This window comes from Dysidea avara, chromosome 1 (genome assembly GCF_963678975.1).
Source record: "Dysidea avara chromosome 1, odDysAvar1.4, whole genome shotgun sequence".
NCBI lineage: Eukaryota > Metazoa > Porifera > Demospongiae > Dictyoceratida > Dysideidae > Dysidea > Dysidea avara.
Window position 1 is genome coordinate 30,829,805 of NC_089272.1, and position 27,000 is coordinate 30,856,804.

The window sequence follows — 27,000 nt, forward strand, 5'->3', positions numbered from 1 at the left end:
CCTTCAGTGCTGGTCACTGTAAAGTGTTATAACAAGTACTCAACCTGCAAATGTTGTATCTCCCATACTTGAAAGTATTTGTGAATCAGTTGAGTCAGAAGCAGACCCTCTCAATTAGCTAGGTCAATGTATAAACTTTGCCTCGGTAAATTTTTTTCCTGGCTACGCCACTGATAGCTACTTAGTCTTGGCGTAGCCATACCACTTGTTGTGTGCTTGTTTGTTTGTGTTGGGTGGGGGGTATTTTGACCTCTTTATGTGAGCCGGCATTTTAAGTTTTAAAAATTGATTACTTATGCTAAAAAAATAAAGTTTTTTAATTGTAGTTTTGTGTAATATTGCTCTTACTCTTGCTCTTACTGTGTTCCTAGGATTAGTAACAGCACCCCTAAAGTTAGAAAACGCCCCTAAGATTAGGAACAGTGCCCTTAGGATTAGGAACAGCACCCTTAGGATTAGGAACAGCACCCTGGGATTAGGAACAGCACCCTTAGGATTAGGAAGAAGCGCCCTTAGGATTAGGAAGAAGTGCGAGTAGGATTAGGACAATGTTTTAAGACTTTAGGTTAGGGTTAGGATATGGGTTAGATATACAGTATAGTGATATATAGTGATTTTTATTTGTGACATTTAAATATGGCAAAAATAAGAAGAACTGGCAACTAGCAACAGTGATACAGTGGTTAGGAACGCTGCTCTTCAGGCTGGAGGTCCGTGGTTCCAGCACCCATTGTAACAAGTTTTTTTTTCTTTTTTGCCATAAAATACAAACGCGTACTCTAATAAGGTACATACATTATCTAGCTACAAACTACAGGCTACACATACTAACTACCGGAAATGGGATTGTCATGAATATCAACACCCTGAAGTGTCCAATACCTCAGGATCATCCTGGCATTATTCATCCTGGCATTGTTTTCATTCCTGGCATCGTTTTCTTTTTTGTACCTGTTATACTGGTAACATACTGTACCTAACGACTTTTCTCTTTACATACCCTTCTTCCCTTGTCTTGTCACATATACTGTAAAAAAAAGTTGTCAGGAATAACAAGCACAATCTGTAATAAGAGAAATCCGTTGATGTCATTGTGGAACGACTACCCTTTCCATCCGCCCTTGACACAGTTTTAATCAACTTTCTGAAGATCTGTTGACTAAATTCTCTTCAAAATTAAACATTTTTCTCTTCATCACTGGAAAAACACTGAAAAGACACGATACGCTCCATGAACCAAAGCGAATACCATTGCACTATTTTAACCTGTGCACCAAAATGTTGGCCGCGTATGTGAAACTTATTAGTTGACTACATCCTGAAAATGCTCTATATACCTTAATGAGCCCTTTAAGTGTGCCAATTTTCAGCCTGATTGGAGCATGAAATTAGTGTTTTATGGCAGACTTTGCAAGGTGTGTGAAAAGAAGTAGAAGAAAAACGAAAAAATTAAAGCAAACTTTTGGCTGCTCGTATCTAGGAAATGTCTGGAGCGATTTTCTTCAAATGTGGTATTTAGACTTCTTGTCTTGGGAGGCACTTCTGTAGAAAATTTGGTTCCAATCAGATAAGGGATCACAGAGCTACATATGTGTGAAAATTGCATTTTCTTTCTTCCTGTCAATAATGACTCAATATAGTCATGGTGTGGCGCGCTGGCTTCTTGGGCCAAACGACACTGTACCGTGTGTCTTGTTATATATATTAGCTAAGTGTGTACAGATAAGAAGAGCCTGAAAAAGAGCATCTCTATTAATATAGCTATTCTGTTAATAGATGTTTTCTTATCTGCGACTATTCTAGATTACCCATGGCTACTTTTTGGACTTTAAAGTTCAGTATTAAGTTAATTCTAGCTACCCCCTTCTGAATCGATTCCACCCCGTCAGATATCAACGTAAGGCTGTAAGCTATATTGCACTCTTTTGTCTTACTGTATTTTTAAACTGTATACAGTTTGCATGTAGACACTGCTTAGTAATATTCAAGATAGTTGATGATCCTGCTGCAAGTCTACAGCTGCTAAAGTGCAAATCTCATGCATGGAGCATCCCAAGAAGCCCTATTATTTTGATAAATCTTGTATAACAGTTTCCACTTGGCATTATTGCATACATTAGTATGTGATTAAGACCACCTTGCATTTTAGAACTGCACTTATACAGCCAGCTAACAATGTCACAATAAGCCACTGCAATTTGAACAATGTATTGGATTTATTTTTAAGTATTCAGTATCAGTGGCGGATCGGAGGAAGTAGTTGATATGAGGGGGGCTGACTGGAGTATAGAGTCTCTGGCAGCAGGGGGTCTGGGGGCGCAGCCTCCCAGAAGCTGTAGCCATTTTAGCTTTCACAATGCCTCAAAGTCCACCAAAATTAATTTATAGCAATTTTATAGGTACAATTTAACTAAAACGCTAACTTTTAGTCAAAACTATTTTAAACGGGCTATTTGCCAGTTAAAAACGTTTTTGGCAAAGCTTTTAGATGTTGACTACAGTGTTAATGAACATATAGCATTTATAAGCAGTGCAAAACAGCCTATAGCCACCTGGAAACACTGGACACAGCGGCAAGACACCAACTCTTAGAGTAAGAAGTACCTGGTTTGATTCCCGCTGTAGGCAACATTTTTTGTTGTTGTTTTTTATATTTTAAAGTTACTTTTAGGAACACGCTCTTATGAAAGCCTTGGCTGCTCTCTTAGGATATTTGAGCATTTTATTAGAGTATATCAATCTTTACCATGGTTTTCAGCCCCACTCCAAGAAGGATAATTTTGGTGTGATATCATTCTAAGGGGGGCTAAGCCCCCTAGCCCCCCCCCCCCCCCCCCCTTCCTTTTCCACCACCTATAGTACTGTTTTGCTCAAGTACCAGAACAATTTGTCAACTGAAGTTGTGACATCCTCCAAGGTTCCAATCTGGAATTATTCAAAGCAAAATCAACATGTACTGAAACTACCATAAGTTATCCCCCTCTCTTTTTCTGCATTTTGTTGTTTGTACAACATATTCATCTTTGAGTTGTATAAGACTTCCCAACACATTCAAATTGAAAGAGATACAGAAAAGATCTTCAACAGTACAATGGTATTGCACGCAATTTTGTTATTTGTGAGTCCTACTGCTGTATTATATTAAGGCTGAAGACTGATAACTCCACATGACCAGTTCAGATGATATGATTTTTACAAACAGTTTAGAGTTTATGGCTGATAATTCATGCACACATTTCTGCAGTATATAGCTAGCTAGGCTCACAGCATAAAGTGATTTATTTACATGGTTTGCAATGTATACTAGCTAAGTCTTACTTAACATGTAGCTTATAATACAGTAGGGCTGAAACGATTATTCAGTTATTTGACTACTCAGTCGGCATGACACTATTCGATTTGTTAACACACTATTCGAATAATCGTACACTGTATTCAGATGGAAAAGCCAGTCTTGAAACTTAAGATTGTGAATGAAGTGATGTATCTATGCTGTAAAAATTCTAGATAGAAATAGCTCTTATTGCTTCTAACAAAAGGTTTCAGTACTGATTCAATAAAAGTATAAGCTTAAAGAATAATCGAATATTCAGCCATTTTGTTCACAACTATATATTCGAATAGTAAAAATTGCTATTTGTTTCAGCACTACTTATAATATTATAGTATTTCCATAGTGCTAGTGATGTCACAGTTCATATAGTGTATCCTAATACACTACCATGTAAGATTAATTGTTAGCAGCATTCTAACAAAGTAGTCACATGTATGCTAGAAATTATTACTGAAAAGGTAAAGTAGGGATCAATGTGCTAAAAATAGTGAAAAAGAAAAACTTGATGATGCAACTATGTGGAAAATATAATAATCCTAACCTTGGCCTGGCTACCATCAGGTCTCTTATTTCACTATGTCTAGTGCACAGATCCCATAGTTTAATATTATGTCAACAGGGAGAACCACATAAACAATGTTAATAATATTTAAACAACATAGTGTGCTTCTGTTGAGGGAATTTCAACTTCACTTGATGGTGTTTCACCTATGGAAGTTAAAAATGCCAGAATGAACAATAACCAACTACTACTCTGGCTTACTTGTAATTGTAGAAATAGTAAATTCCGCATTACTTGGTTGATATTCATCTGAAATTTTGATAGTGCTTTGACGATGATTTAAGTAAGTCCCATTACTGCTGCCTATAGTAATAATGATAGGTATTGTTTCTATGTTATACAGGGATGATGGAATAGCTCAAAGATGGGGAAGCAAACTTTGGCAATGAAAGTTATACAGCAGAGTTTAAACCATATGTGTAACAGACATGGATGCCATTCAGAAGGGTCAGGGGGCACGACTGACAAAAAAATGTTCTAATTGTAGGAGCTTTGCATAAAATTGTGCTTTTAAAATTATATTAACAGTTGTTACAGTAAATTAAGTAGCTATTTGTACGCAACAGTTTTAAATGTAACTTTTAAAGTAATCGACTGCTCAGATATCTTGCTCATGATCTTTAGTTAATGAGCACATACCCAACAAAAGTGAAGGGGGTACCCCCTTGTTTCTACTGTGTATGCATTCATAATAGCATGGTTAATGTGTTACTATACATATGTGTACAGCAGGGGTGGTGGAGCAGGCCAAAGAGTGAAGGGGCCAGGCCAGCTACAAGCTGAATTTGACCAAAAAAGTTGACAATAGCTGCTCTCCACCAATTCTATCTCCTTGTTTATAACTACACATACATAAATAGCTTGCTACACTGCTTCTCTGAATACTGTGACTGCTCAATTAGTGTGTCTAGATCCTGACTGTTCTATTAGAGTATCTAGATCTTTTCTTGCAAGCAGTGTCCCCATAAAAGTTGGGGGGGGGGGGGGGGGGGGGGTCCACCGCCTATGATGTATAGTAGCATTATATCTCATTCTAAGGAATAAGTTTGCAGACTGACATTATTAATACAGTATAAGTAAGAATATTTACTAATAGAAAGCTATAGTGTGTGATGTAGGATGACTTTGGGAAATTTCAGCAGTGATAACTAAATGGAATCTGCACAATTGTATTATGTAGATAAAAAATGCCATAAAAAGGTCACTGTTTTTGAAGTGCAGAAAATGTAAGGCCAGTTTACAGAGATACTGCTACAATGCACTGCTGTATACTTAGGCAGGGTGCAACACTACTCTAGAGGGGTGTGTGCTGTATTAGATGTATACCTAAAATACTGGTATGGTTTAATAGAACAAGTACACCAAAAAATTTGGAATTTCAAATTAATAAAAAATACTGAGACAAGCTGGAATAGCGCACACTATTGTAAAACAAAAAAAGTGTTATTTCCCTACTGTGCTTGAGATACCATAATGGAAATGTACAGTAGGGATATAACACTTCTTATTGTTTTATTGTGATTTAATATCGTGCACTACTCCAGCTTGTTTCGGTACTTCTTATCGATGTGCTATGGTCACTTGAAAATTCCAAATTTTTGTATACTTGTTTGTTAATATTTTTTGTAAAATGAAATTATTATGACTGATGAATCCACACATACCACATGTAAACAAAGAAATGGCGCTGTGCACCCCACCTATCAATTATTGTCTGAAAAGTGAAGTATCCATTATGCTTCATTGTCAGCTATGTTCAACTCATTACACAGCATTACAAATCAAGAACTGTTCGAAAAGCACCTCTCAATCAAAGTAGCCACTATGAAAAATACATGCAGACGGTATTTCCATGGTGAAGGGAAGTCATCATGCGCTACTGCCAAATCAACATCTTTTGGTGTCAGCAAAGATGAATGAGACATAAAGGAGGACATTGGTAAGTCCATGAAGAATACATTGTATGTACTGTGGTATAAAAAAATCCATAGAACCTTGTTGAAAGCATTTCAGGTTGATCTGAAGGCTTGTTTGGGCTTAGTTTTATCTATCCAGTACTGCCTCATCGTCATCAGGGGAAAGTGAGGCTGGTGTTTGGGTGATATTTTCATGTTCCATGCCCAAACCTTTGTGGTCACTATTATACAATACTATCGTACTGTATGATATCACTGATTCACATGATAATTTTAAGGAAGCGAGCACCAAGTTAGATTAATGACTGCAGTAGCCATAGCCATGTTTCAAGTTGGCCTACCTTGCAATACCTCTGAAAAGAAAGCATCTTCCTTTGTTGTAAAATTTTATCACTTTATAGGTAGGTATGGAAATTCCGAAAACATGTATTCATACAACAACAAGAGTTCACCACGAGAAGACTTATAATTACACAAATATTACATATAAACTGCAGACGCTAACGTACATATAAACTGTAGACGCTAACTTGAAAGATGTTTTTCCTTAAAACATGAGAGAATGAAGTACCCTACCCCATAATACTATAATCAAATCAACATCTTTAATTATATTTCAAATAGATTTGGAGAGTTTTTAAGTTAATCTAATAGTATGGGAAACATAACCGTGTGAATAAGGGTTAGAGAATACATTGGGCTATGTAGCTCAAAAATACAGATACAGTAGCTGTGGTAGTGTGCTTGTCCCACATTTTTATTTGCATGAATTATACATTAAACTTACTCTGACTATTAGCAATCAGTATGGATCGAGAGATGCTTGCTTTGGTGGATTGAGAAGTCAACTATAGGAAGAATATATTGTTTATATACGCAGTAGTAGTACAGTACTTTGTCACACAATCAATCGACATGACTTACTGAAAAAAAAAACCTACATGCATACTGCTAATTAACTTTGATGACAAAAGATTTAGAGTTGCAGGGGCGGATCCAGACTTATAGAAAGGGGGGGTCAAAAATGAACTGAGGCACTACATTGTCTCTGGTTTGATAAGGTTAAACCAAAAAAAAAAAAAAAGGTCACAGCCAGCTGACAATAGCTGTCCACCTCACCAACCACGCATTTATAGCTGATAAAGTACATAAAAATCCTTAAATAGCTCACTACACACTGTTCTAATACTGTGACTGCTTTATTAGAGTGACTGCTCTATTAGAGTATCTCGATCTTGGTATACTAAAAATTTTTGGAGGGGGGTTAAGAGCCCCCTTTGACCCCCCCCCCCCCCCTGTATCCGCCCCTGAGTTGTGTATATCCATATGTAACACTTTCACACCTCAGATCAAAGGAGTCATCCGGGCTACATACGAAATGTAGCCTGGGCTACAAGTGATTATATAGAGGTTTAGGCCGAAATCGATTGTGGAGATCGATTAATACTCATGTGATTAGGATGCACTACTTGGGTTTCGCCATGAAAATCACTCATACAAAGAGCGTTTTGTTATCCTTGCCATCCTACGAGTTGGAAATGTTTGGGCTAAGGTGAGAACTAGTGCTATAGCTTATTTATTCAACGATCGTTTCTACACGTTTTCGAATATGGACACGCCCCCATCACGAAGCTATCACTCTGCACGGAGTAACCACTCTACAAGTAAGTTTACCTATTTAGGCCTTTAGTGAACTCCGTAATGTTTCTATAAGCACCGATTAAAACATTAAACTCGCGTAGCCAGAATGTAGAGGAACTCACCTAATATCGGACGGGCTCCAAAATCGGACGTAATTACTCGAGCTACAACAGGAATTTTTGAACAACTCATATGTCTTTAGATAGTTCAAGGCTGTGGGACTTTGGGCACCAAGTATCAGCTTTCTCGGCTTCTTTGTCTGGTGGCAGCAGCCCTGCAAAGTCATTTCCGATTAATACGTATAATCGGAAAAAACAGTCGATTCACGGACACTCACCGTCTACATATCAGACTTGCATTCAATCAACAGTTTTCTACCTTAAAGTAGTAGAGTAACTCATCTACTTTCTAAATATCCCTGGTTTATTGAATCAAATCCTTTTAATCACGAATTACAAATCAAATAAAATGAGACGTCACTGGAGTAATAATCGCACCATAAATTTAAGTATACGGAAACTTGATTAAGTATACGTTGTTTGAGATACGTATACGGGAAATGTTCACCGTATACTTTTACAAATACCGTTTACTTCCGTATACTTAAATTCATAGTGCGATTATTACTCCAGTGACGTCTCATTTTAAATATTTTCTCTCAAACTTTACATACATAACTATTTCGCGCTATAGGTACAGTACATTGGAACCTCAGTTATCTGAACCCCTTGGGACCAGGGGTGGTCCATAAGTCTGAAAAGTCCATATCTCTGAAACTGTGACCATTTGTTAAAAATATCATATAGTTTTGTAGTATTAGGCTACCCTAATAAAACAACAGTGGCTACTCTAATAGAGCAGTCATTTCCATACCAGGTAAGTGGGGTCTGAACAACTGAGGTTTTACTGTGCTTAAACATTTTTTGCACTATTTTTATTATGGAAATTTTGTACAAAATATATTAAAAGTGAATTGTTGTGGTATATTTTATCACATATTATTATGTATTAGTTTTATCACAGCATGTCAGATTAGAATATCTTGGTTATTGAAATCAGTGCGAAGTGAAGAATAAGTGTCAATAACTAAACTATTTTACGATATAACTAGCTTATGCCACCTAACTTCAAATGCAACTTTCAGAGTACATACATATCTGGCTGGCCGTAATACATTTAAGTTAAACCATGGTACATTTTAGCCTTGATATGACAGCAGTACTACCAGATTCTTTTTTTTAACTTTGAAGCCAAGATTGATTGTGGGAGTTTATTATCGCTCACAATGAAAGCCATACTTTGATATATATATAATGCCTTGTATGCAGCTTGCATATTCCAACACTACATTTTTCATTGCCAGCATCTCACTTTTGGTGTTTTTTACTTTATTGTATTAGCTGTTTGCAATAAGCACTTCTTTTTGTACCATAATTCTACAGGTAAAGTATGGCTTCACTAAGATATAAACATATTCTAATGAATATTGTGTACATGGATATTGTATGTGGTTGTGGATATTGTATAATTATGTATGTACATAATTATTTGCTTGCGAGAGCGCAAGCAAATAAATAACTCATTAATTATAAAAGGTGTGACACCTGTTTCACTCATGATTATTCATCCCAAACTAAACAGGAATACTCGTGAGCAAAATAGGTGCCACTCCCTTTAATTAGAAATTTTTTTAATCTCTCATTCTTGTGCGATGATGTTGCATTTGAGCTATACTGTATAAATTATTATTATCTATTATTATTTATTATTAACACTTTACAGTGACCAGCAATTATACCAAATAGATAAAATACATGACGTGAGTCTGTAGCATACCCCATCCAAGAACAATATAAAATGGTAACTTCTTGAAGAATCCATTGTAGAAAACTTTAACCAGCAGTATATAGATGATGATCCCTTCACACAACATCCAACAGAAAGCAGCGATGAAGAAATAATGGAGCAACACTGTCACTGATATACATCCTGCCTAAATTAATAATAGTTTATATATAATGCAATTTTTCCAAGTTTTGCACTTATTTCTTTAGGGTATAATAGTTTGTACATTGTACAGTATGCACTTAAAGTGAAATCAGATTACTGCAACTACTAAAATGTTGTCTATCTAACTGGCCATTGTAAAAAAAACCTTAAAGTGTACATAGTATCTATGTATTGCTTTCAAGGTCAGGAAGCTGTGGTTCTAAGGTGACTGGAATAGACACATGCAAGTTTCCCAGCATAAAGCCAGTGATAATTTATGCACAAACTTACACTGTGTGTAATATATAAATTTCTTACCTTACTGTCATTTGCCGTTTCTATTCCACTAACAAATGCAATCAAACCCAACAATAAGGCAATTGATAAATTCAGGTGGATCATGTTGTGGGTTGCTTTGAAGACACTATTCCTACAAACCATAATACATTTACCAGTAACATAACATAATACTGTAAGTACACAAACTATACCTGAATAGTATTATGATGATTATGGTAGCCAACAGACAAATGATGGAAACACCACAACCGATGTAACTGACAATTGATAGAGACCTTGCTTGTGATGATGATATTTTCTGATAAAAGAAGTATTGATAAGCACATACTGTACTAAGTAAATTATGTTTGCATAAATTTGGGGGATGTAGGTAGTTATAAAAATCTGAGAGATATTTTGGAAACACAAGAATTTCACTTGCAGCATAATGGAAAGATTTCTTGACCAGTGCTAGGAGAAGGAAACTCTCATCACTTACAGTTTTAAAGAATTATTAGTGGGTTTCTAATGGCAACCATATCCACTATATACTACAGTAAATTTATCCAAATAGAGGTTTGCATACAAACACACATTACCAAATGCTTTAATAACTAGTCATCCATATCAAATTATGAAAACAAAGACTATAGTCTTTCTCAATGGTTAAGCTTAGAATGGGACACGTTTTACAAGGTTAATTGCTTGTACAAACGCCGTAAAATCATGAATAATCTAGCAAAAATTAACATCTCTGCTAAACCTACTGTAATTTTCTAAAACCTTATCTTGTTAGCGTCTGACATGCAATATTACTAGAATACACAGCAAGACCATATATCCCATACATACTGTACCAATGAAATCTGTTCTCAAATATGGTTGAATAGCAACAGTTTAAAGGATATTTTGTAACACACATTCAAGGTCTACATTCTACAGTAGGCACAGTATGTACATTAACAAACTGTATGCTATCACTCACACTAGTGGTTCGATGGGAGTCCACTAGTACAGCAAAGCTAGTGAGATGATTAGTAACACATGTTATGGTGGTAGAGTTTGTGTTCTCAGCATCCAAAAACACTCCTTCTTCAGACCATCCTCCAGTGTCATTGCTACATGTAGTGAACATGTTTTGTTATTGTATACAGTACATGGTGTATGTACAGTATGAATATACACAGAACTGTACCAACGAAAGAGTTCACTTATTGGCCTATGCATTTGTTATTCTTGACACACAATTGATAACATTTAGTTTTTGTAAACTATCAAAGTAGTGGTATAATCCATTGTTGATTCGTAGCCATTGGGTTTCCTTGAAACCTTTCCTTTCTGACAAAACTATGGATAGTTGGCCATTAGAAGCAGCAATGGAGTTGTGCATACACTTATACATATGCAATTGGTCTTGGAAATGTGGCTGCGAGTGAACTTATTAACATCCAGCTTGTGATGTCATCTCTCAAACAATTCACCACCTTTCAAGAGATCAGTCAAGGGAGGTAACATTCATTGGCGTACATATTACCAAGCAGTTTTATGGTGTTTGATGAGTTCATCTGCTTTCTTTGTGTGGCAATTTTGAGTCTCTGCATATTTAAATTTGTATAAGAATAGTGAACCAGTCATAATACCCAGACTGTGTGGTGATTGGTGATATTGCTTCTTGTTGATGGTATGATCTCTAGTGGTGAAAAGCCTAGTCCCGGTATAGCAATTGATATTTAGATACGCATGTCATAGCCTGAACTGAATACTCCTACTGAGTGCTGCTATGGAGAATAGGAGAATAATATATGTGGGAGGGCTGTGAAGTGACTACTTAAACTTATTGTTTATAGATGCACACTTGTTCTTTACTGTGACCAATTCAACTAGCTTTTGCATTGCTGACAAAGCAAGATGATTTTGAGGTTTGTAAATGGGGCACTCTATCATCATTATATACTACTACCCTCCAGATACTTGTAGACTTTTAGGTGTATATACTTGTGTTAATTACTTTATAACTCTAGGATTTTTGCTAGCTAGTGATGTTAGGAGGAAGAGAGTGGCAATAGAGCAGAGTAATGCTATTAGACCTGAGTTAAATACACTCAAAATTTAGCTCAAAATGCTTTCAGCAATTTCCCAATTTTTTTGCTTATTATACTCTTCAGTGTTCCCATTATGCTTGCAGTATGCTCCTAGGTTAGCAACATTTTTACCGTGATCTTGGTATATTTTAATCAGTGAATGCTCTATTAGAGTGTTACATTACTAAGTGACTGTTTTATTGTTTTATTATCAATCTAAGGAGCTATGAATGATCTATTGCAGTTTGTATCTCCACTGACTGCTCTATTAGAGAGTATCAGTCTACTTTCAAGGAATTAAGCTCCATAGTTTGAAATATCCTTCCAATATGCTAGCATTATGCTGGAATTACACTCTACAGTATTATGCTTAAATGTTTGATGTAGGCCTGAATGCTATACAAATATCAGCTAGCATGTACTATACATAATATTATGTATGTACATGAATACTGAACATACAGTACATACTTGTATATACACATTTACAAAATTGAATGGCATACAGTAATATAAAAGTATAATGTACCACTCTGCGTGGGCAGTTCAAAGGCACCGCTAGTGCCATAATTTGTATATTGCATTGCTGCAGACCGCAGCGAGTGCATTATAACTTATAACGCACTGGTTGCGGTTTTTTAGACCACAACGAATGCATTATAAGTTATAAGGCACCGACCGCAGTGCAATATACAGATATTGCACTGGCTGCGGTTTTATGCAGCATAGCACAAGTGCCGGTGGCGAAGACCACTACGACACCTCACCTAATAGGTGGAAGAACACTTCACAGATCACTCGAATTCTTTTATAGCCTGACATGTAAAGGTCGATTGTGGGCCATAACGTCACCAATACGTATAATGTTTACAAGCAGCCAATGGCAATTGAAAAAGCCAACGCGGGTGGCCACAACTCTAGTCTATACATATATATAAACGTACTTATACACCTTACTAGTCTGGTGCTATCTTAGTCCAGATTAAACTGTAGTTCACTTCGACAATGACTCAATAAAACAAATATATTCTAAATAATACTAACCTTTACGTTCGATTGTGGTAACCAGTTTTGTCATGCCACCAGATTCGACTTTAGCCAGTGTGAATAGTAAGAATTAGACTAGTATCGTTTAGTAGTTGGGTTTTGTTTACTTAAAACGTCTATTTAGCTACTTTTTTTCGCTCGAGGGAATCACTATGGCGATTAGTCTGGCGCTTAGTCTATATGGCGATTGAGTGATCACGCTGGCATGTTGAGCACTACATAATGAGAGTCGAACAGCGAATGCAGGTTAGTGATATAACCCATAGCGTACTAGCTTTCAATATCTCAGGTGGCTGCAGTACTGCAGGGGGAACGTCATCGCAACGTCCGGCTTGGTTACCCACAATCGATGTTAGAAACCTGGCCTTTATAAGTGTTACAGCTGTCTTGTGAGACTCTCCCCACCTATTAGGTGAGTGGTACATAACAGTTATACAACGTGCACTCGTGCTCTGCCTGTATAAACGCACTTGCCTTCGGGCCTAACGGCCCTCAGGCTCGTGCGTTTATATCAGGCAGAGCACTCGTGGCTGTTGTATAACTATATAAAATACACATTATTTGTTAGTGTACACACATCTAACATACCCCAATTCTAATGTGAAGTTCCAAAATACACATTTTGGCTGTCCATCAATAGGCTAGATGTAATATACACAGCAGTATTATACTCTGTGTGTATGCATATGCACAAACATACGAAGTCTACCATTATAGTTATGTACAAGGAAACTAGCTAGTACATACATCCAATACACAAACAAGACCAAATGTTTAATATACAAACATACATTGTCTAGTTTAAAAGTGAACTTAATATAACCATCTGGTGGTAGTGAAATAGGTTGTGATGAAATCTGACTAGAGACGACCTGATCCTCTAAAACTGTTGTATTGCTACAAAATTAGCAAATAGACTTCAACTGTGCACAATACACACTACATAATATTATACAGTATATAAAATAATAAGTACAGTATAGAAAGGCAAGAAATATTGTACCGTGTTTTTTATTTGTTTAAAAGGCACCAAGTACCTATGAACTCAGTCCAGTAAATAACTAGTTTCACCTTGAAGCTGCTGAAAAGAAACATTTTTCAAAGAAATGTGCTAGTAAATTGTTTCACATAATAAATACGTGATGACAAGAAATTCTTAACAAAATTAGAATGGCATTGAAAAGTTTTCATCTATGACCATCAATAATACACTTCATAACTGCAGTCATTTCTGCATATGAACAGTATGTGATTCTTACATTAGTGATCTAGCAGGTAAAACACTTGCAAGATTTCCAGCAACATAATTCACAACTGGCACTTGAATTCCTGTACATGAACATAATTATAGTTACAGCTGTATGTATACAGTGGTACAGGTTTTTGCAATAGACTTTGTCCCATTTGTAGTAGAGTTCGTTGCTTTTGCATGCAATAGAATTTGTTTGAAATAGAATTTTCCAAATACATTGCATTTGCACAAGAATTCATCTGTAATAAGATTGGCAACTGTTGTAACACGAAAACAAGCTGCTTCATGATCTTGTTGAAGTACAACTGTTGTAAACAACTCTTTATAAGTCAATAATTCTGCTACAGCTTCTTCACAGCATTCGCAATTGTACTTAACCACTGGCTATGTGGTGTGGTCACACATGAACAAGTTAATTAATTTGAATTGTTTTGCGTATAACCAGCATCAGTTACCCTGTGGTGTCTCAAGTGGTATTCTCCATGGCAAAAATGATCCAGCAGCTGGTTTATTGCAGTCAATGCATTGTGACGAATTCTAATGCAAACTGATGAATTCTACTGCAAACGAGACAAATTCAATTTTAAAAATCTGTATAATATATAATACAAACATTTAAACATACAAACTGTACATAACATATTATACACTCCTGTGTACTGTATAAAAAATTATGACCATTCAGACTGGAAAACTAAACTCACAATTTATAAAAATTGACTTGTGCAAACCATCATTGACTGATTTACTTTCACTGTCAACACAGCATAATGATTAGTAATTCTCAAGCAAATTTTTATACTCATGATCTTAAATTTTAGCTATTATTATAGCTGTGCGATACACCTTAAGTTTATGTATTATTAAACCATACATAGTGCTGCACGCCCCAGCTATATCAATTATCGTCTGAATAGTGAAGTATCCGTTGTCATCTATGTTCAACCTGTTACTGTACACAGCATTTCAAATCAAGAACTGTTCGAAAAGCACCTCTGCAATCCACTCATACTGAAACAAAGAAATGGTGCCACATCCCAGTATCAATTATCGTGTGAAAAGTGAAGAATCATTATGTTTCATTGTCAGCTATGTTCAACCCATTACACAGCAGTACGAATCAAGAACTGTTTGAAAAGCACCTCTGCAATCAAAATATCCACTATGGAAAATACAGACGATTTCCATTACGAAGGGAAGCCATCATGTGCTACTGACAGATCAACACTTTTCGCCGTCAGCAAAGATGAATGGGAAACAAAGGAGGACACTGGTAAGTCCATGAAGAATGTATTGTATGTACTGTGGTATGCCAAAAGGCACCTGTCGGGCCGAAGTGATGTCGAATAGTGAAAAAATCTAGCTCGTATCCTTATCTGCTATCGAGTTACGCTTGTCTCAAGCCAATCAACATAATCATACAGTACGATAGTACTGTATAGTAGGGACCACAAAGGAGTAGGTGTGGCTCACAAAATAATATCACCCAAAAAACAGCCTCAATTTCCCCTGACGACGATGAGGTAGTATTGGTTCGGTAAAACTAAGCCCAAACAAGCTTTCAGATCAATCCAAAGCACTTTCAACAAGTTGCTACGGAATTTAAAAAAAAAAAATTATTAAACAGAATTTTCTACTGACTGACTGATTGATTTGATTTATTTATTTAAACTCTGGAATTCGGCCAAGGTGTTCTTCCATTCCAGAGTATACACATAGTTACAGACATAAAAGTACATAAACAAAGACAAAAACAAAGCAATATGTAATGGGATCTGCGAAAACCGGTCTTATTGCCCAAGACAGGAAGTTTGATTTTTTCACACAAACACAAAGCTTAATGAATGCACTACCAAATTTCACTGTCACAGTTGACCAGAATAAAGTGGTCTGCTTTCGCTGGCTGCTTTTTTAAAGCACAGTGGCGAGCCGTATGGGTGGTCTGGGGTCTTGATGGAGCCCTGGCCAACCAGGAGATGGCTGTGTGTGACTGTACAGCTCCATGGTGTTGGACAATGACTTGTGCTGTTAGTTTCCTTTCATGTTAGCCAGTTCTGAGCCTTGAATGGCCCATAACTTGGCCTAATTCATCCCAACATGTTCCTTTTCAATTTTTGAACACCATCTTGCCCGCCTTCCAGGGCCCCCGCCTCCCACCCTGTTTGGAGCTCGCCTGATACAGTCAACCTCAGTTTAAAAACTATCTAAAATGGCAGGAAACCTAGCTGTTGACTACTTCTTCAGTGGATGATCTGGAAGGTAAGGAATTGTTATGAAACGTGTTGTGAAAATTTGGCATGCGTAGCTACCACTATTGGCCAGCTACAACACTCTGAATAGTTCAAACCAACATTTCTCGATGCTTTTAAATGGGCAATAAGACCAGTTTTCCCAGCAACAGTCACATATATAAAAGTACAACATAACTACACAAGTAAAGCATAATTACACACCATACAATATAATGATCATATAAATCATTACGGAAAGAAGACAAATTTTGAAAAAGATCATTTGGAAGGGAGTTCCACCAGTAAGCTTCCTTTTGACAGAAAAAAATCGTTGGTAAAAAACAATCTGCTGCAGAGAGTTGTGGCAAAATGTGGGGGACATCTAGTATTACAAGTACACAAAAAAATTTGGAATTTTCAACTAGAGTAGGGACCATAGCACATTGATAAAAAGTACTGAAACAAGCTGGAGTAGTCCATGATATTAAATCACAGTAAAACAATAAGAAGTGTTATATCCCTACTGAGCTCAAAAAATGCACAGTAGGGATATAACACTTCTTATTGTTTACTGTGATTTAATATCATGGACTACTCCAGCTTGTTTCAGTACTTTTTATCAATGTGCTATGGTCCCTACTCTTAGACTAGTTGAAAATTCCAAATTTTCTGTGTACTTGTACATAGCAGAATATATGATTTAAACTGTGATATTTCAATACTTGCCTAAGTGTGTGGTAGACTGAACTTCTCGGCTCATTAGTTTTTTAAACCATTAGGATATACACAGCTATATAAACACTGAGATATGGCAATATCTTGACTTTTTACATTACTTCAGGATTTACCAAGAGGTCTAAAACGTCTTTACAATCTTGTACTGTATGGTCTGCTTTACTATTTGTAAACCCTGTGTAGTTAAAGTGCATAATATTGCATAAACTCCAGAAAATTGCATACAAAATTATTAAGAGATCAGATTCTGCAGTTGATCATCATAAATGACAAATGAATGTGAAATTTTTACATTACCAAACAGTGGCTGCACATACGTTTGTTTAATCACCTTCAAAATTTTTTAATGAATCATGATCACAATCTTTACTTAATATTATGCATTTAAGGGGTTATGGACCTACATAACTTACAATGCATTCAAATATTCTCACCTTCAGTATCCATCTGATGCTTTATTGAAGCATACGGTATATAGACCTGAGAATTTTCCACATTGAATTCTATTCCACCAGATGACTCCAAGTCAGAATCAGATGGTAATTCAAAACTGATATCTACAAGAAGTTTACAAAGTTTTAAATCACAAACAGTACATAGTAAAACCTGTCTAATAAGGTCACTTGTAAACTGACTATTGTAATAATACCCGAATTCATCATTGTTATCTGCCTAATGCAGCCACCTACTTCCTAAGGCCAGAAACTTTTGACCCAAAGGTGACCAAAATAATTATACAGGTTTTACTGTGTAAGAAATAAAACATCTCAGTATTATCTCAATATGTATAATCTCCTTACTGAAATTGTGGTAACTAAATTTGAAGTTTTGTGATGACTGTTGATGCGAGCTGAAGCTGTTTATTAGTAATGATCTAAACACACTGGCAAAGTTGTCAATATTCTTCAGAAGCAATTCTGCTTCATTATCATCTTCCTGTATATAGAACAACTTTAATTTTTTCCATTGCATCATAATTATCAACTATGCATATACATTATCCAAAGTATAGTACATATATCAGGTAGTAAAACCATTGCATTTACTAGCTATTTAAAGCACTGTGATGAGTACAATATGAAAAAGACAGCATGGTGGCGTGGTCGGGAGACTAATATAGCACAGGGAAAACCGAACACTATATTAGGCTCGAGACCATGCTCAAGTGCCATACTTTCTGTAGCGCATATGTGTACAGATTCATAAAGATTTTCAAATATTGGTGTATAACAAGTTACAGTAGCCGCAGTTAATTGCACTGTAGTTAAATTATCATACATGCAAGTGTGTAATACAAGTACCATATACAATACATACTGTACTTCAGTAAAATACTAGTTTTAAACTTTAGTACATCATACAGCATGATAGTACTCTATATTAGGGATCATGAAGATTTGGGATTTTCTATCTAAAACCAGCCTTACAATGCCTTCATGGTATTTAGGCAGTATTGGTTAGGTATAACCAAGCCCCAAAAGTGCCTTCAGTACAACGTGAAACACTTCCAAAAAGTTGCTACAAAAGTTATAAAAAAATTTATTTAGTATTGACTGACTGATTTACTGATGTCTTCAGCAAGCGTAACTTGATAATGGCTAATGCTACGGGCTTTATTTTTTTCACTTTTTGATGTTGCTTCAGCCCGATTGGTGCCTTTTGGCATACTGCTGCTCGTACAATGCATATATACTTAATGGACTTCCTTTGTGTCGACTAGATTTTGGAAAAAATAATCCAAATTGCACATTAGACGTTTCGAGATAAATGGTTTTAAAGAATTCAGATAAACATAACTCGCCAAGAAAAGTAAGCACACATATGAAATTTACACAAACAATGCATCAGTTTATTACTTTCAGACCACTTCCGGTACTTGTAGCTGCTGGTAGAGTTTCCCGCCAAATAAGATGAGGGTGGGGAGTGGCGGGGTGGGCAAGAGATAAACTTTAAAATGGAGGTAGACCACGATTAGAGTCCAGATACTAGATTACAGGGCTGTGCTGGATTCTTAGAGGCTGATATGTAGCAAAATCAACAGAAAATACGTCTGGCCAACATTATCAGGCCATCCACTAGTAAACCACTGATTCTTGCCAAGCCAGATCCTTCACAAGGCCAGAAACTGCCACTCGATCTCTCTACACCATCCAGAAAAGATGTCTGTTAAAACCAGTCTCGAGTAGTTTGAGTAGTTTGAGTAGTACTGAGGGTCAAAACTAGTAGTACGATAGTGTTAGTTTGATTTTGCCTGATGTGAAATTTGGATCGGTTTTGTAAAATCTGGTCACATATTATACACTGTGACATGATTATTCTGATGGATACAGAACTATCTAAACACCACATATCTATAGGTACACACTTTAGGATGATTCACATACCTCTTGATCATCTGAGCTGTTATGATAGTAATATAGTTCATCATAAGAAACTCTATTTGAAGTATTTAAAAGATTGCTGATCACAGATGATAGGTCCTGTATTGAAGACATACGTCTTTACAGTGTTTAAATGAATTGTGTAGAAAATATTTATTAAAGGTCCTATAATTCTGTAGTACTTGTTATTTGGCATATAGAATATTTCTATGCCTTCAGATTCTGACATGGCGAAATACATACAGTGAATACATCATACAAAAAAAGGCATTGATGCATAGAATAATACTGATGACTATACACTGTATAAAAGACATATCGTATTTGACCGGTTAATAGCCGCGGCTCATATAATACCCACCCCCGGATAGTAGCCACTCCAAAGCCTAGAATTATTGTCATAAGAGCAGCTCTCAGATAAGAGCCACAGCTTGTATCTGAACATACTGTTGCAAGTGTTGACCAGACACGTTTGAAGCAGAAACCAGGCAAAGGGGTTGTTTTAAGTTAAAATGAATGACAGTACTGACAAATGATTAAACAAGGTCAGCCACTCGTGAATCCGTGTAAACGCCGCGGGCTGCTTCCACACAAGCTCATAGTAGCCGCCCTCGCATGGTAGCCGCCTTCACATAGTAGCCGCATGGTTTTACTTGCTGAAAGTTATAGTAGCCGTGGCTATTAACCGGTCAAATATGATATTTATATATATAGACACATGGACATACTACATTGCAGTAGCTACACATATATTATTTAATTTACACTATTATAACAAGTACCTCCACAACAGTCTGATAATCATACTTTTCATTGTATCCCTCAACACTGGAATCAAGCAGATACAAAAGGTATATATACATGTAGATAGTACTGTAAAATCATAATCCACACAGTGATCCATTTATACTAACACATGCACACAGTTAAAACATTTTTCTAAACAAAATGTGGTTCTGTGATTAGTTTGTATTGAGTATACATTTTGTATGGGAGTCTATAATAAAACATGTACATACAAACACACACACATACCACACACACACACACCACACACACCCACACTCACACACACACACACACACACACACACACACACACACACACACACACACACACACACACACACACACAAACACACACACACACACACACACACACACACACACATACTAGTAAGGCACACAAGCTTTAGTGTAAAACCACACATATTGTACACGCATGTCTGCTACATAGTACATACCGTATGATAGTACGTATAATGTCGTTGGCTACAATCAAATCGTTTGGTGTAATGGGATTAGAAGAGTTGGTAAGAGATCTCAGCTCCCTGATCACTGACAATGAATCACGTAGTGTATGAGACTGAGTCTGATCATAAACATCAGTATCATCATCACCAAAATAAAAGTTTCTTAAATTTATAGTACTTCCTTGAAGTCTTAAAAATTCAATGGAATAGCAATTCTGAATGCCTGATATCCTTCCCCAAGTGCCATTTTCTCTGCACAGTCTTGTAACTAACCCTGAAATATTATGCAATGGTTCAAGGAACAATCTACTGTACAAAATGCAATTGATTAATCCAGCATGTACAAATCCAACTGATCATGATGTTTTAAGTCTGAAATATCACCAAATTTAGCCTTTTTGGTATGCATTTTCAAAACATTTCCTGGGGAGGACCATAACCTTAGATACTTCTTTAACACAATGTGATTAAATTATACAAAAGGTCCACCTTTTTCTCTAAAGAACCTACCCAGGTTAAAGTCTGGCTACGGCCCTGCTATTGAATCCTTCCTTAATTTGGAGAGTTTTTAAAGAGAGAATTCACTATGTTTTGCATGTTCATCATACTGTAAGTAGAGACTACAGGAATTAATGCTTCACTTAACATTCTTCTACTGTATTAACGATCTATAGTATGTAGTATGTACACTACTGCACTTTAATTAGTTACAAAGTCCACAAGTGTCGCAAATGATCACTAAACTACTCCTACATAGTGGTAGTTACAGTGAAACTTTATTACTAGGGCTCCATTTATTTAACTTAGAGTGGCAATATCATGAAGTAGAGTGTTGCAGTGTTTGGAAGTATTGGACCTACTATAGATGGTTAATACAGTAGAGGAATGTTAAGTGAAGCATTAATTCCTGTAGTCTCTACTTACAGTATGATGAACATGCAAACATAGTGAATTCTCTCTTTAAAAACTCTCCAAATTAAGGAAGGATTCAATAGCAGGGCCGTAACCAGACTTTAACCTGGGTAGGTTCTTTAGAGAAAAAGGTATACCTTTTGTATAATTTACATCACATTGTGTTAAAGAAGTATCTAAGGTAATGGTCCTCCCCAGGAAATTTTTTGAAAATGCATACCAAAATGGCTAAATTTGGTGATATTTCAGACTTTCAGGCACTAAAAATGATAAAAGTTTGGACTTTTATACTAAAACTATGGACCTTTCTACTAAAACTGTGGACCTTTTTACTGAAAATGTGGACCTTTATACTAAAGAGGGGTTCTTCAGAACCCCCCTTCCCTACGGGCCTGAATAGTGAAAAGATGTGATTCACAATAAAGACAAAGACATTGATACCAACAGGTCTGGTTGCATATGCTCTTACCTCTGAAAAAAGAATTGCAGCAAGTGGGTAAAAATTCTCATAGTCTTTTATGAAGTGTCCAATATAGACAGTTCCACTGTAGCTACGCATGTATAGTGTATTATGCTGTCTACATTCAACAGAGTAGACACAGGAATGGAGGATGGTTGTTATGGGATGTAAATAGTCATGTAGCTAGCTAGGGTTTAAAATAACAAATGTAGGCAGTATGTTACTTGAAAACAGGTGACTTTGAATGCACATTAAGGAATCTCAGTTTCCATGACATTGCAATTCGTACTGAGATATGAATAGTTCTACAAAACAATGATGGATGCTATGAAAGTTGTAAATAACTAGGTATATGTTTGCGATCCTGATTTTCAAGTGAAATCATAGTACAATACAGTAGCTTGAGTACTCACCAACTAAACCAACTCCATTGCACTTTTGAGTGGCAATAAAACCATTTGCTGTTCGAGGCCATAGTATAAACCATATATGATCAACTTCTGATGGACAACCAGTAAAATTTACTGCAGCTGACCCTGTATGCACAAAGTTACTCTTAAACATGGCACTGAGTTTGAGGCATACAGTATAGACACATGTATAGCTACAGTATGTATGCTATGAAACTACATGTATTACTGGTTTTACCATTAATATCAATTCCTGGTCCTCCAAGATTGGGGTCACCCATTCCACAAACAGAGCCGTCTTGCAGACCATCAGGTGCAATACTGTACACATTTGGACAAATATCCTGAAATAAGCCAGTAGTTCTAAAAGTGTGCATACTCATTAGCTTTGTATTTGCATACCTGTACACAGCTTTCATTTTGACAATCAAGCTGAACATTTGGGTACCCATCACTGTCAGAATCTAGTCCACATTTTACTCCATTACCAACATATATTGGATGATTACACTGGCAACAATAATTAATGGGCTAGTGGAAGTAATACTGCAACAGAGTTGCCTCACCTGATAGCCCATATCAGTCTTAACACAGGGTGGCACACTAGGGCCAACACATATTTGCTTTTTTGAAGTAGGCCTGACGTTACCATCACAACTACACTGATCTACATTAAGCCAACATAACTGTTAAATCACAACAAAATGACTACACATCAGGTTACGTACAATCAGGAATAAATTGTGTAACTGTTGTAGCATTGTCTATTGTGAGTTGATTAAGTGGAACAGGACCTGGGCCATCTTCATCACCTGAACTTTCATTTTCATCTGGTCTATATAAACATGATGTACATAAACACTACTAGGCAATCTACTTTAACCTGTAAACAGAGGAAATCACTGCTATGGATACTGTATTCATCGTTGCATTATTTGGTAGTGTGACAATGTGGTAATCTATAACCTCATAGTTTAGAGTGCCATAAGAACGAAATACCTGTGTGTAAGACAAAATTAAACAAAATATCTACATGCATGTAAAACATGATACAATAAAGCTGGACAGCATACTTACATACATTACCTCATCTCTAAATTCATCAATATAAGATTCGTTGTTAGATAGTACCTGCCCTTGTGCAACAATTACTGGGTCAGAATACAGCTGCATGGTGCAGCTAGAAAAATCTACATCTTCCCATTGTCCTCTAATAGTGCATACTCTTGAAATAAACACTCCTGAGTGAAAGTTTTCATGTAAATTTGAGCATCTCTGAAGTGATGTACTTCCAACTCTTTGGCCATTCCAAATTAATCCACCAGCAATGCTTGGTGGACAATCAACTGCAAGTGTTATTAAAAGTAACCTACCATATGTGACTGGACCTGCCAAAGCAGGACATGTGGGCACATACAATTTTCTTGCTTTTTATATCCCATAATGTTTAAGCAATTAGGCTATTGCCATGCAATTTTCTGTCCTTAAACAAAAATACAAGTTACAGAATGCAAATAATTATTCTGTTCTACCATAGTTCTGAGATATGACTTGTTCTGTGATAAGAGTGTAGCTTGTGCCCACCTGCCCTGTTTTCATAGGCTCAGGCACATACATAGCTTACAAGTACAAACCTGATGTAACAGTAAGCCTAATATCGGCATTGATATCAGCTCCAACTATATGACAGCTGTATCTACCACTGTTCTCAGTTTTGGCATTAAGAATAGTTAACGACTGATTCAAACCAACTGGTCTAAATTCTATCAAGTTCTCTCCTTGATCTACCAGATCTGTTCCATTAAATGTCCATCTCAGCACATTATATGCGGGCCTTGTAATACACCTCAGGTCTACTTCCTGGCCTTCTACTGCTATAACATTTCTAGCCACTGCCCGTACATTTGATGGCTGTGTTGAACCTATATTGGTACAGACTGTGTAAATTTCAAAATCTCTACTAATACTGTACATGTACAAGTATGAAAAGTTACAATAGTGCTTGATATAAGATTCTTTATAAATTATACATAAGTAGTATAATCATGCTTAAATGTAATTACAGTACCTGAATTAATTCCACAAAACAGGATCCAAACAAAGCAGAGAATACTAATAGCAGTCATGAGTCACCTTTACTGAACATATACTGGATGACAACTACTGAAGCACTAGTGATCTAGCTGCATATACAGGTTCTTACGCTCCACTCCTAAAGTGCAACATATAATTACAGGGTATTCAAGTCATATGGTACAATATGTATGCCTGTAGAGTTTAGGGTAAGCTTTAATTAAATGCTGGTTTAAATTTACCGCAGTTGTGTATACGTAGTTTCACTCTGTATGTGTCTCGATTCAGATGAGACTTTTGGGATCCACACCTTCACCTGTGAAACATAGTACAGCCTCCTGCAGGTTAGTACGTAGTCCTGCTGTATTTTTTTTCTGACCAACTCCTAAAGAGTATTGTGTAGGGTCCCAGTGTTTTTTTGGGTAAAGCATAATTGTGTATACAGCAACCAAACACTCTGTGTGTGTTGTGTATGCATGCATGTGAGTATGTACGTATGTACTGTAGTTCAATGGAGAACTTGGTACTTGCTAGGCTTCAATCAAGGTTATGTGACTAAGTGTGCATGTTTAAGAATTTAATAAATTAGTACTGTGAATTTACACTTATTATGCACTAATGTACACACATTAAGTTTAGATCCACATTCATGGCACTGCTTTAGTTGGCATGGTCCCAAGTTGCAGAATAGCAAGGGATTATTTTGTAATTAGAGTAGTATGTAATAATAGGTTGTATTTGCAATCCCAAGTCTGCTACTTTGCTGAATGCTGATAGTGAACCATGATACCATGCAATGAAATCACAAATGGGGTTATAATTCTTGTGAAGCCTGGATGTGTGTTATACACATCTACTGGTATTCACGGTATCCGGTATAGTCAGAGAGAACAATGATTGTAACAATTATGACAATGACAAACTAACTACAAACATATAGCAAACATACTAGATTAACCAGAGGGTAGAGAATAATGATCAATGCTGTTGCACATTTAACATTAATACTGTAGAGAGTTGGTTTGGTTCTGTGGAACTTACTTACCCAAAGGCCCCATGTTGTGGCACCCGAGTGACTTCTATAGGGCCTGAGGATTTCTAAATTCTGTGTAATTTATTTTAGACCACAGCTTGCCTTCAATGCTGCTGAGAAATGTAATTTCATTAATAGAGACATTAAAATGTGCTTATTTTCCTTGCACGGCAATAAAGCACACTTCTCGGGGACAATGGAATGGCCACAATTAAAGTTGTCACCTTTACCGTAGAAATTAACAAAAATACATAGTTACACATACAATAATCCAATTTATAATTAATTGTCCAAAAAACTGTCCATCATTGTGTGTTCATGGTTAGATTCAAAGGACACTTGATATCGATGCCTTTAACTTTGCTGCGTTTATTTTCTTTTGAATTGACTACTTTGCATTGATGGGACAACACTCGTGAACAACAATAAAAAGCTGTACAAACTGTCTATTTAATACTCAATCCCATACACTGTAGCTAGCCTTCTTCGGTCATCTTCCTCATCCTCTGCAGCGTCGAGTTATCACACAATAGATTTATAAAACTAAGACCATCTGAGAGCATAACAAATCCCCCCCCCCCCCCCCCCAAATTATTGAATGTGATTCACTTAATGAATTTTCTAATTATTTACATTTTCGTTGACAACCAATGTTGGATGTATTTATTAGTTTTTGCATGTTTTATTTTTATTGTACATAGTTTTACTGGAGCTGTGATGTTTCAACTCCCTGGGATACTAACTCAGGAATCATAAAATAAACTAGCACTAAAAGCCAAGGTCTCAACTGCTGGTGTTTCAATTTCTTCTTCAAGAAGAATGGTCGGGGGAATCTTGAACGATGACCGCTTTAATTCTTTTGTTTGTTGTAGTTCAGCTACATGCGGCATTTTTTAATTCCGTGCCTTATCCGTGGCCGTGTGTGTCTGAGGACTCATTCACTTACTAGCTAGTTATTTTTATATCTTGAAAATGTTATTCATACTTTCTGTCACTACGTAGACTACGCTCGGACACTACGCAAAATTTTTGTGTCGACCACACCCTCGTGCTATACAGCTTCACGGTATTTTCCGTATTGCGCTCACCGCGGTCCTTCAACTAGTACAATTATACAGTATACAGTATGAATGCAACAGAAATATTTACAATGAACAAAACGGTGTACCTCTACAATCTTCTTCATATGCAGCGGTGCCATTGTTTCCACCCATAGAAATGTATCAAAATATTTTGTACTTATTTATAAATAGTTTGGTCTGAGTAGAGAAATCTTTAGATCGTTTTGTAATTATTGTAGAGCCCCACCCTTTTGTATTGTGTGATGGTGCGTTATGATTAAGAGAAAATGTAATAATAATAATATCAATTTATCTATTACAACCATCAAGGCTAAACTGAAGAAATTTATG

The 27,000-nt window shown here is 36.4% G+C and overlaps 1 protein-coding gene and 1 long non-coding RNA gene across 2 annotated transcripts; both read right to left on the reverse strand.

Moving 5' to 3' along the window:
• Positions 1–3,913: 3,913 nt before the first annotated feature.
• Positions 3,914–6,662, reverse strand: LOC136261433 (uncharacterized). Its single transcript, XR_010703896.1, has 3 exons — positions 6,600–6,662; positions 4,098–4,199; positions 3,914–4,042 (listed from the first exon to the last, which is right to left on the reverse strand). It is a non-coding gene; the product is annotated as an uncharacterized lncRNA (long non-coding RNA).
• A 2,583-nt stretch (positions 6,663–9,245) lies between these two features.
• On the reverse strand, positions 9,246–26,823 carry LOC136261440 (adhesion G protein-coupled receptor L3-like). The gene is made up of 22 exons (XM_066055453.1): positions 26,757–26,823; positions 24,551–24,694; positions 24,117–24,404; positions 23,569–23,828; positions 23,366–23,481; positions 23,211–23,317; positions 23,049–23,149; positions 22,885–22,992; positions 22,721–22,826; positions 22,486–22,608; positions 20,692–20,974; positions 20,231–20,276; positions 19,452–19,547; positions 17,868–18,003; positions 17,502–17,624; positions 14,109–14,178; positions 13,641–13,746; positions 13,438–13,490; positions 10,707–10,839; positions 9,934–10,040; positions 9,761–9,872; positions 9,246–9,446 (listed from the first exon to the last, which is right to left on the reverse strand). Exons 2-22 carry the CDS (start codon positions 24,606–24,608, stop codon positions 9,246–9,248), a joined length of 2,733 nt encoding a protein of 910 aa, XP_065911525.1. The 5' UTR covers positions 24,609–24,694; positions 26,757–26,823.
• Between the last annotated feature and the right edge of the window lie 177 nt (positions 26,824–27,000).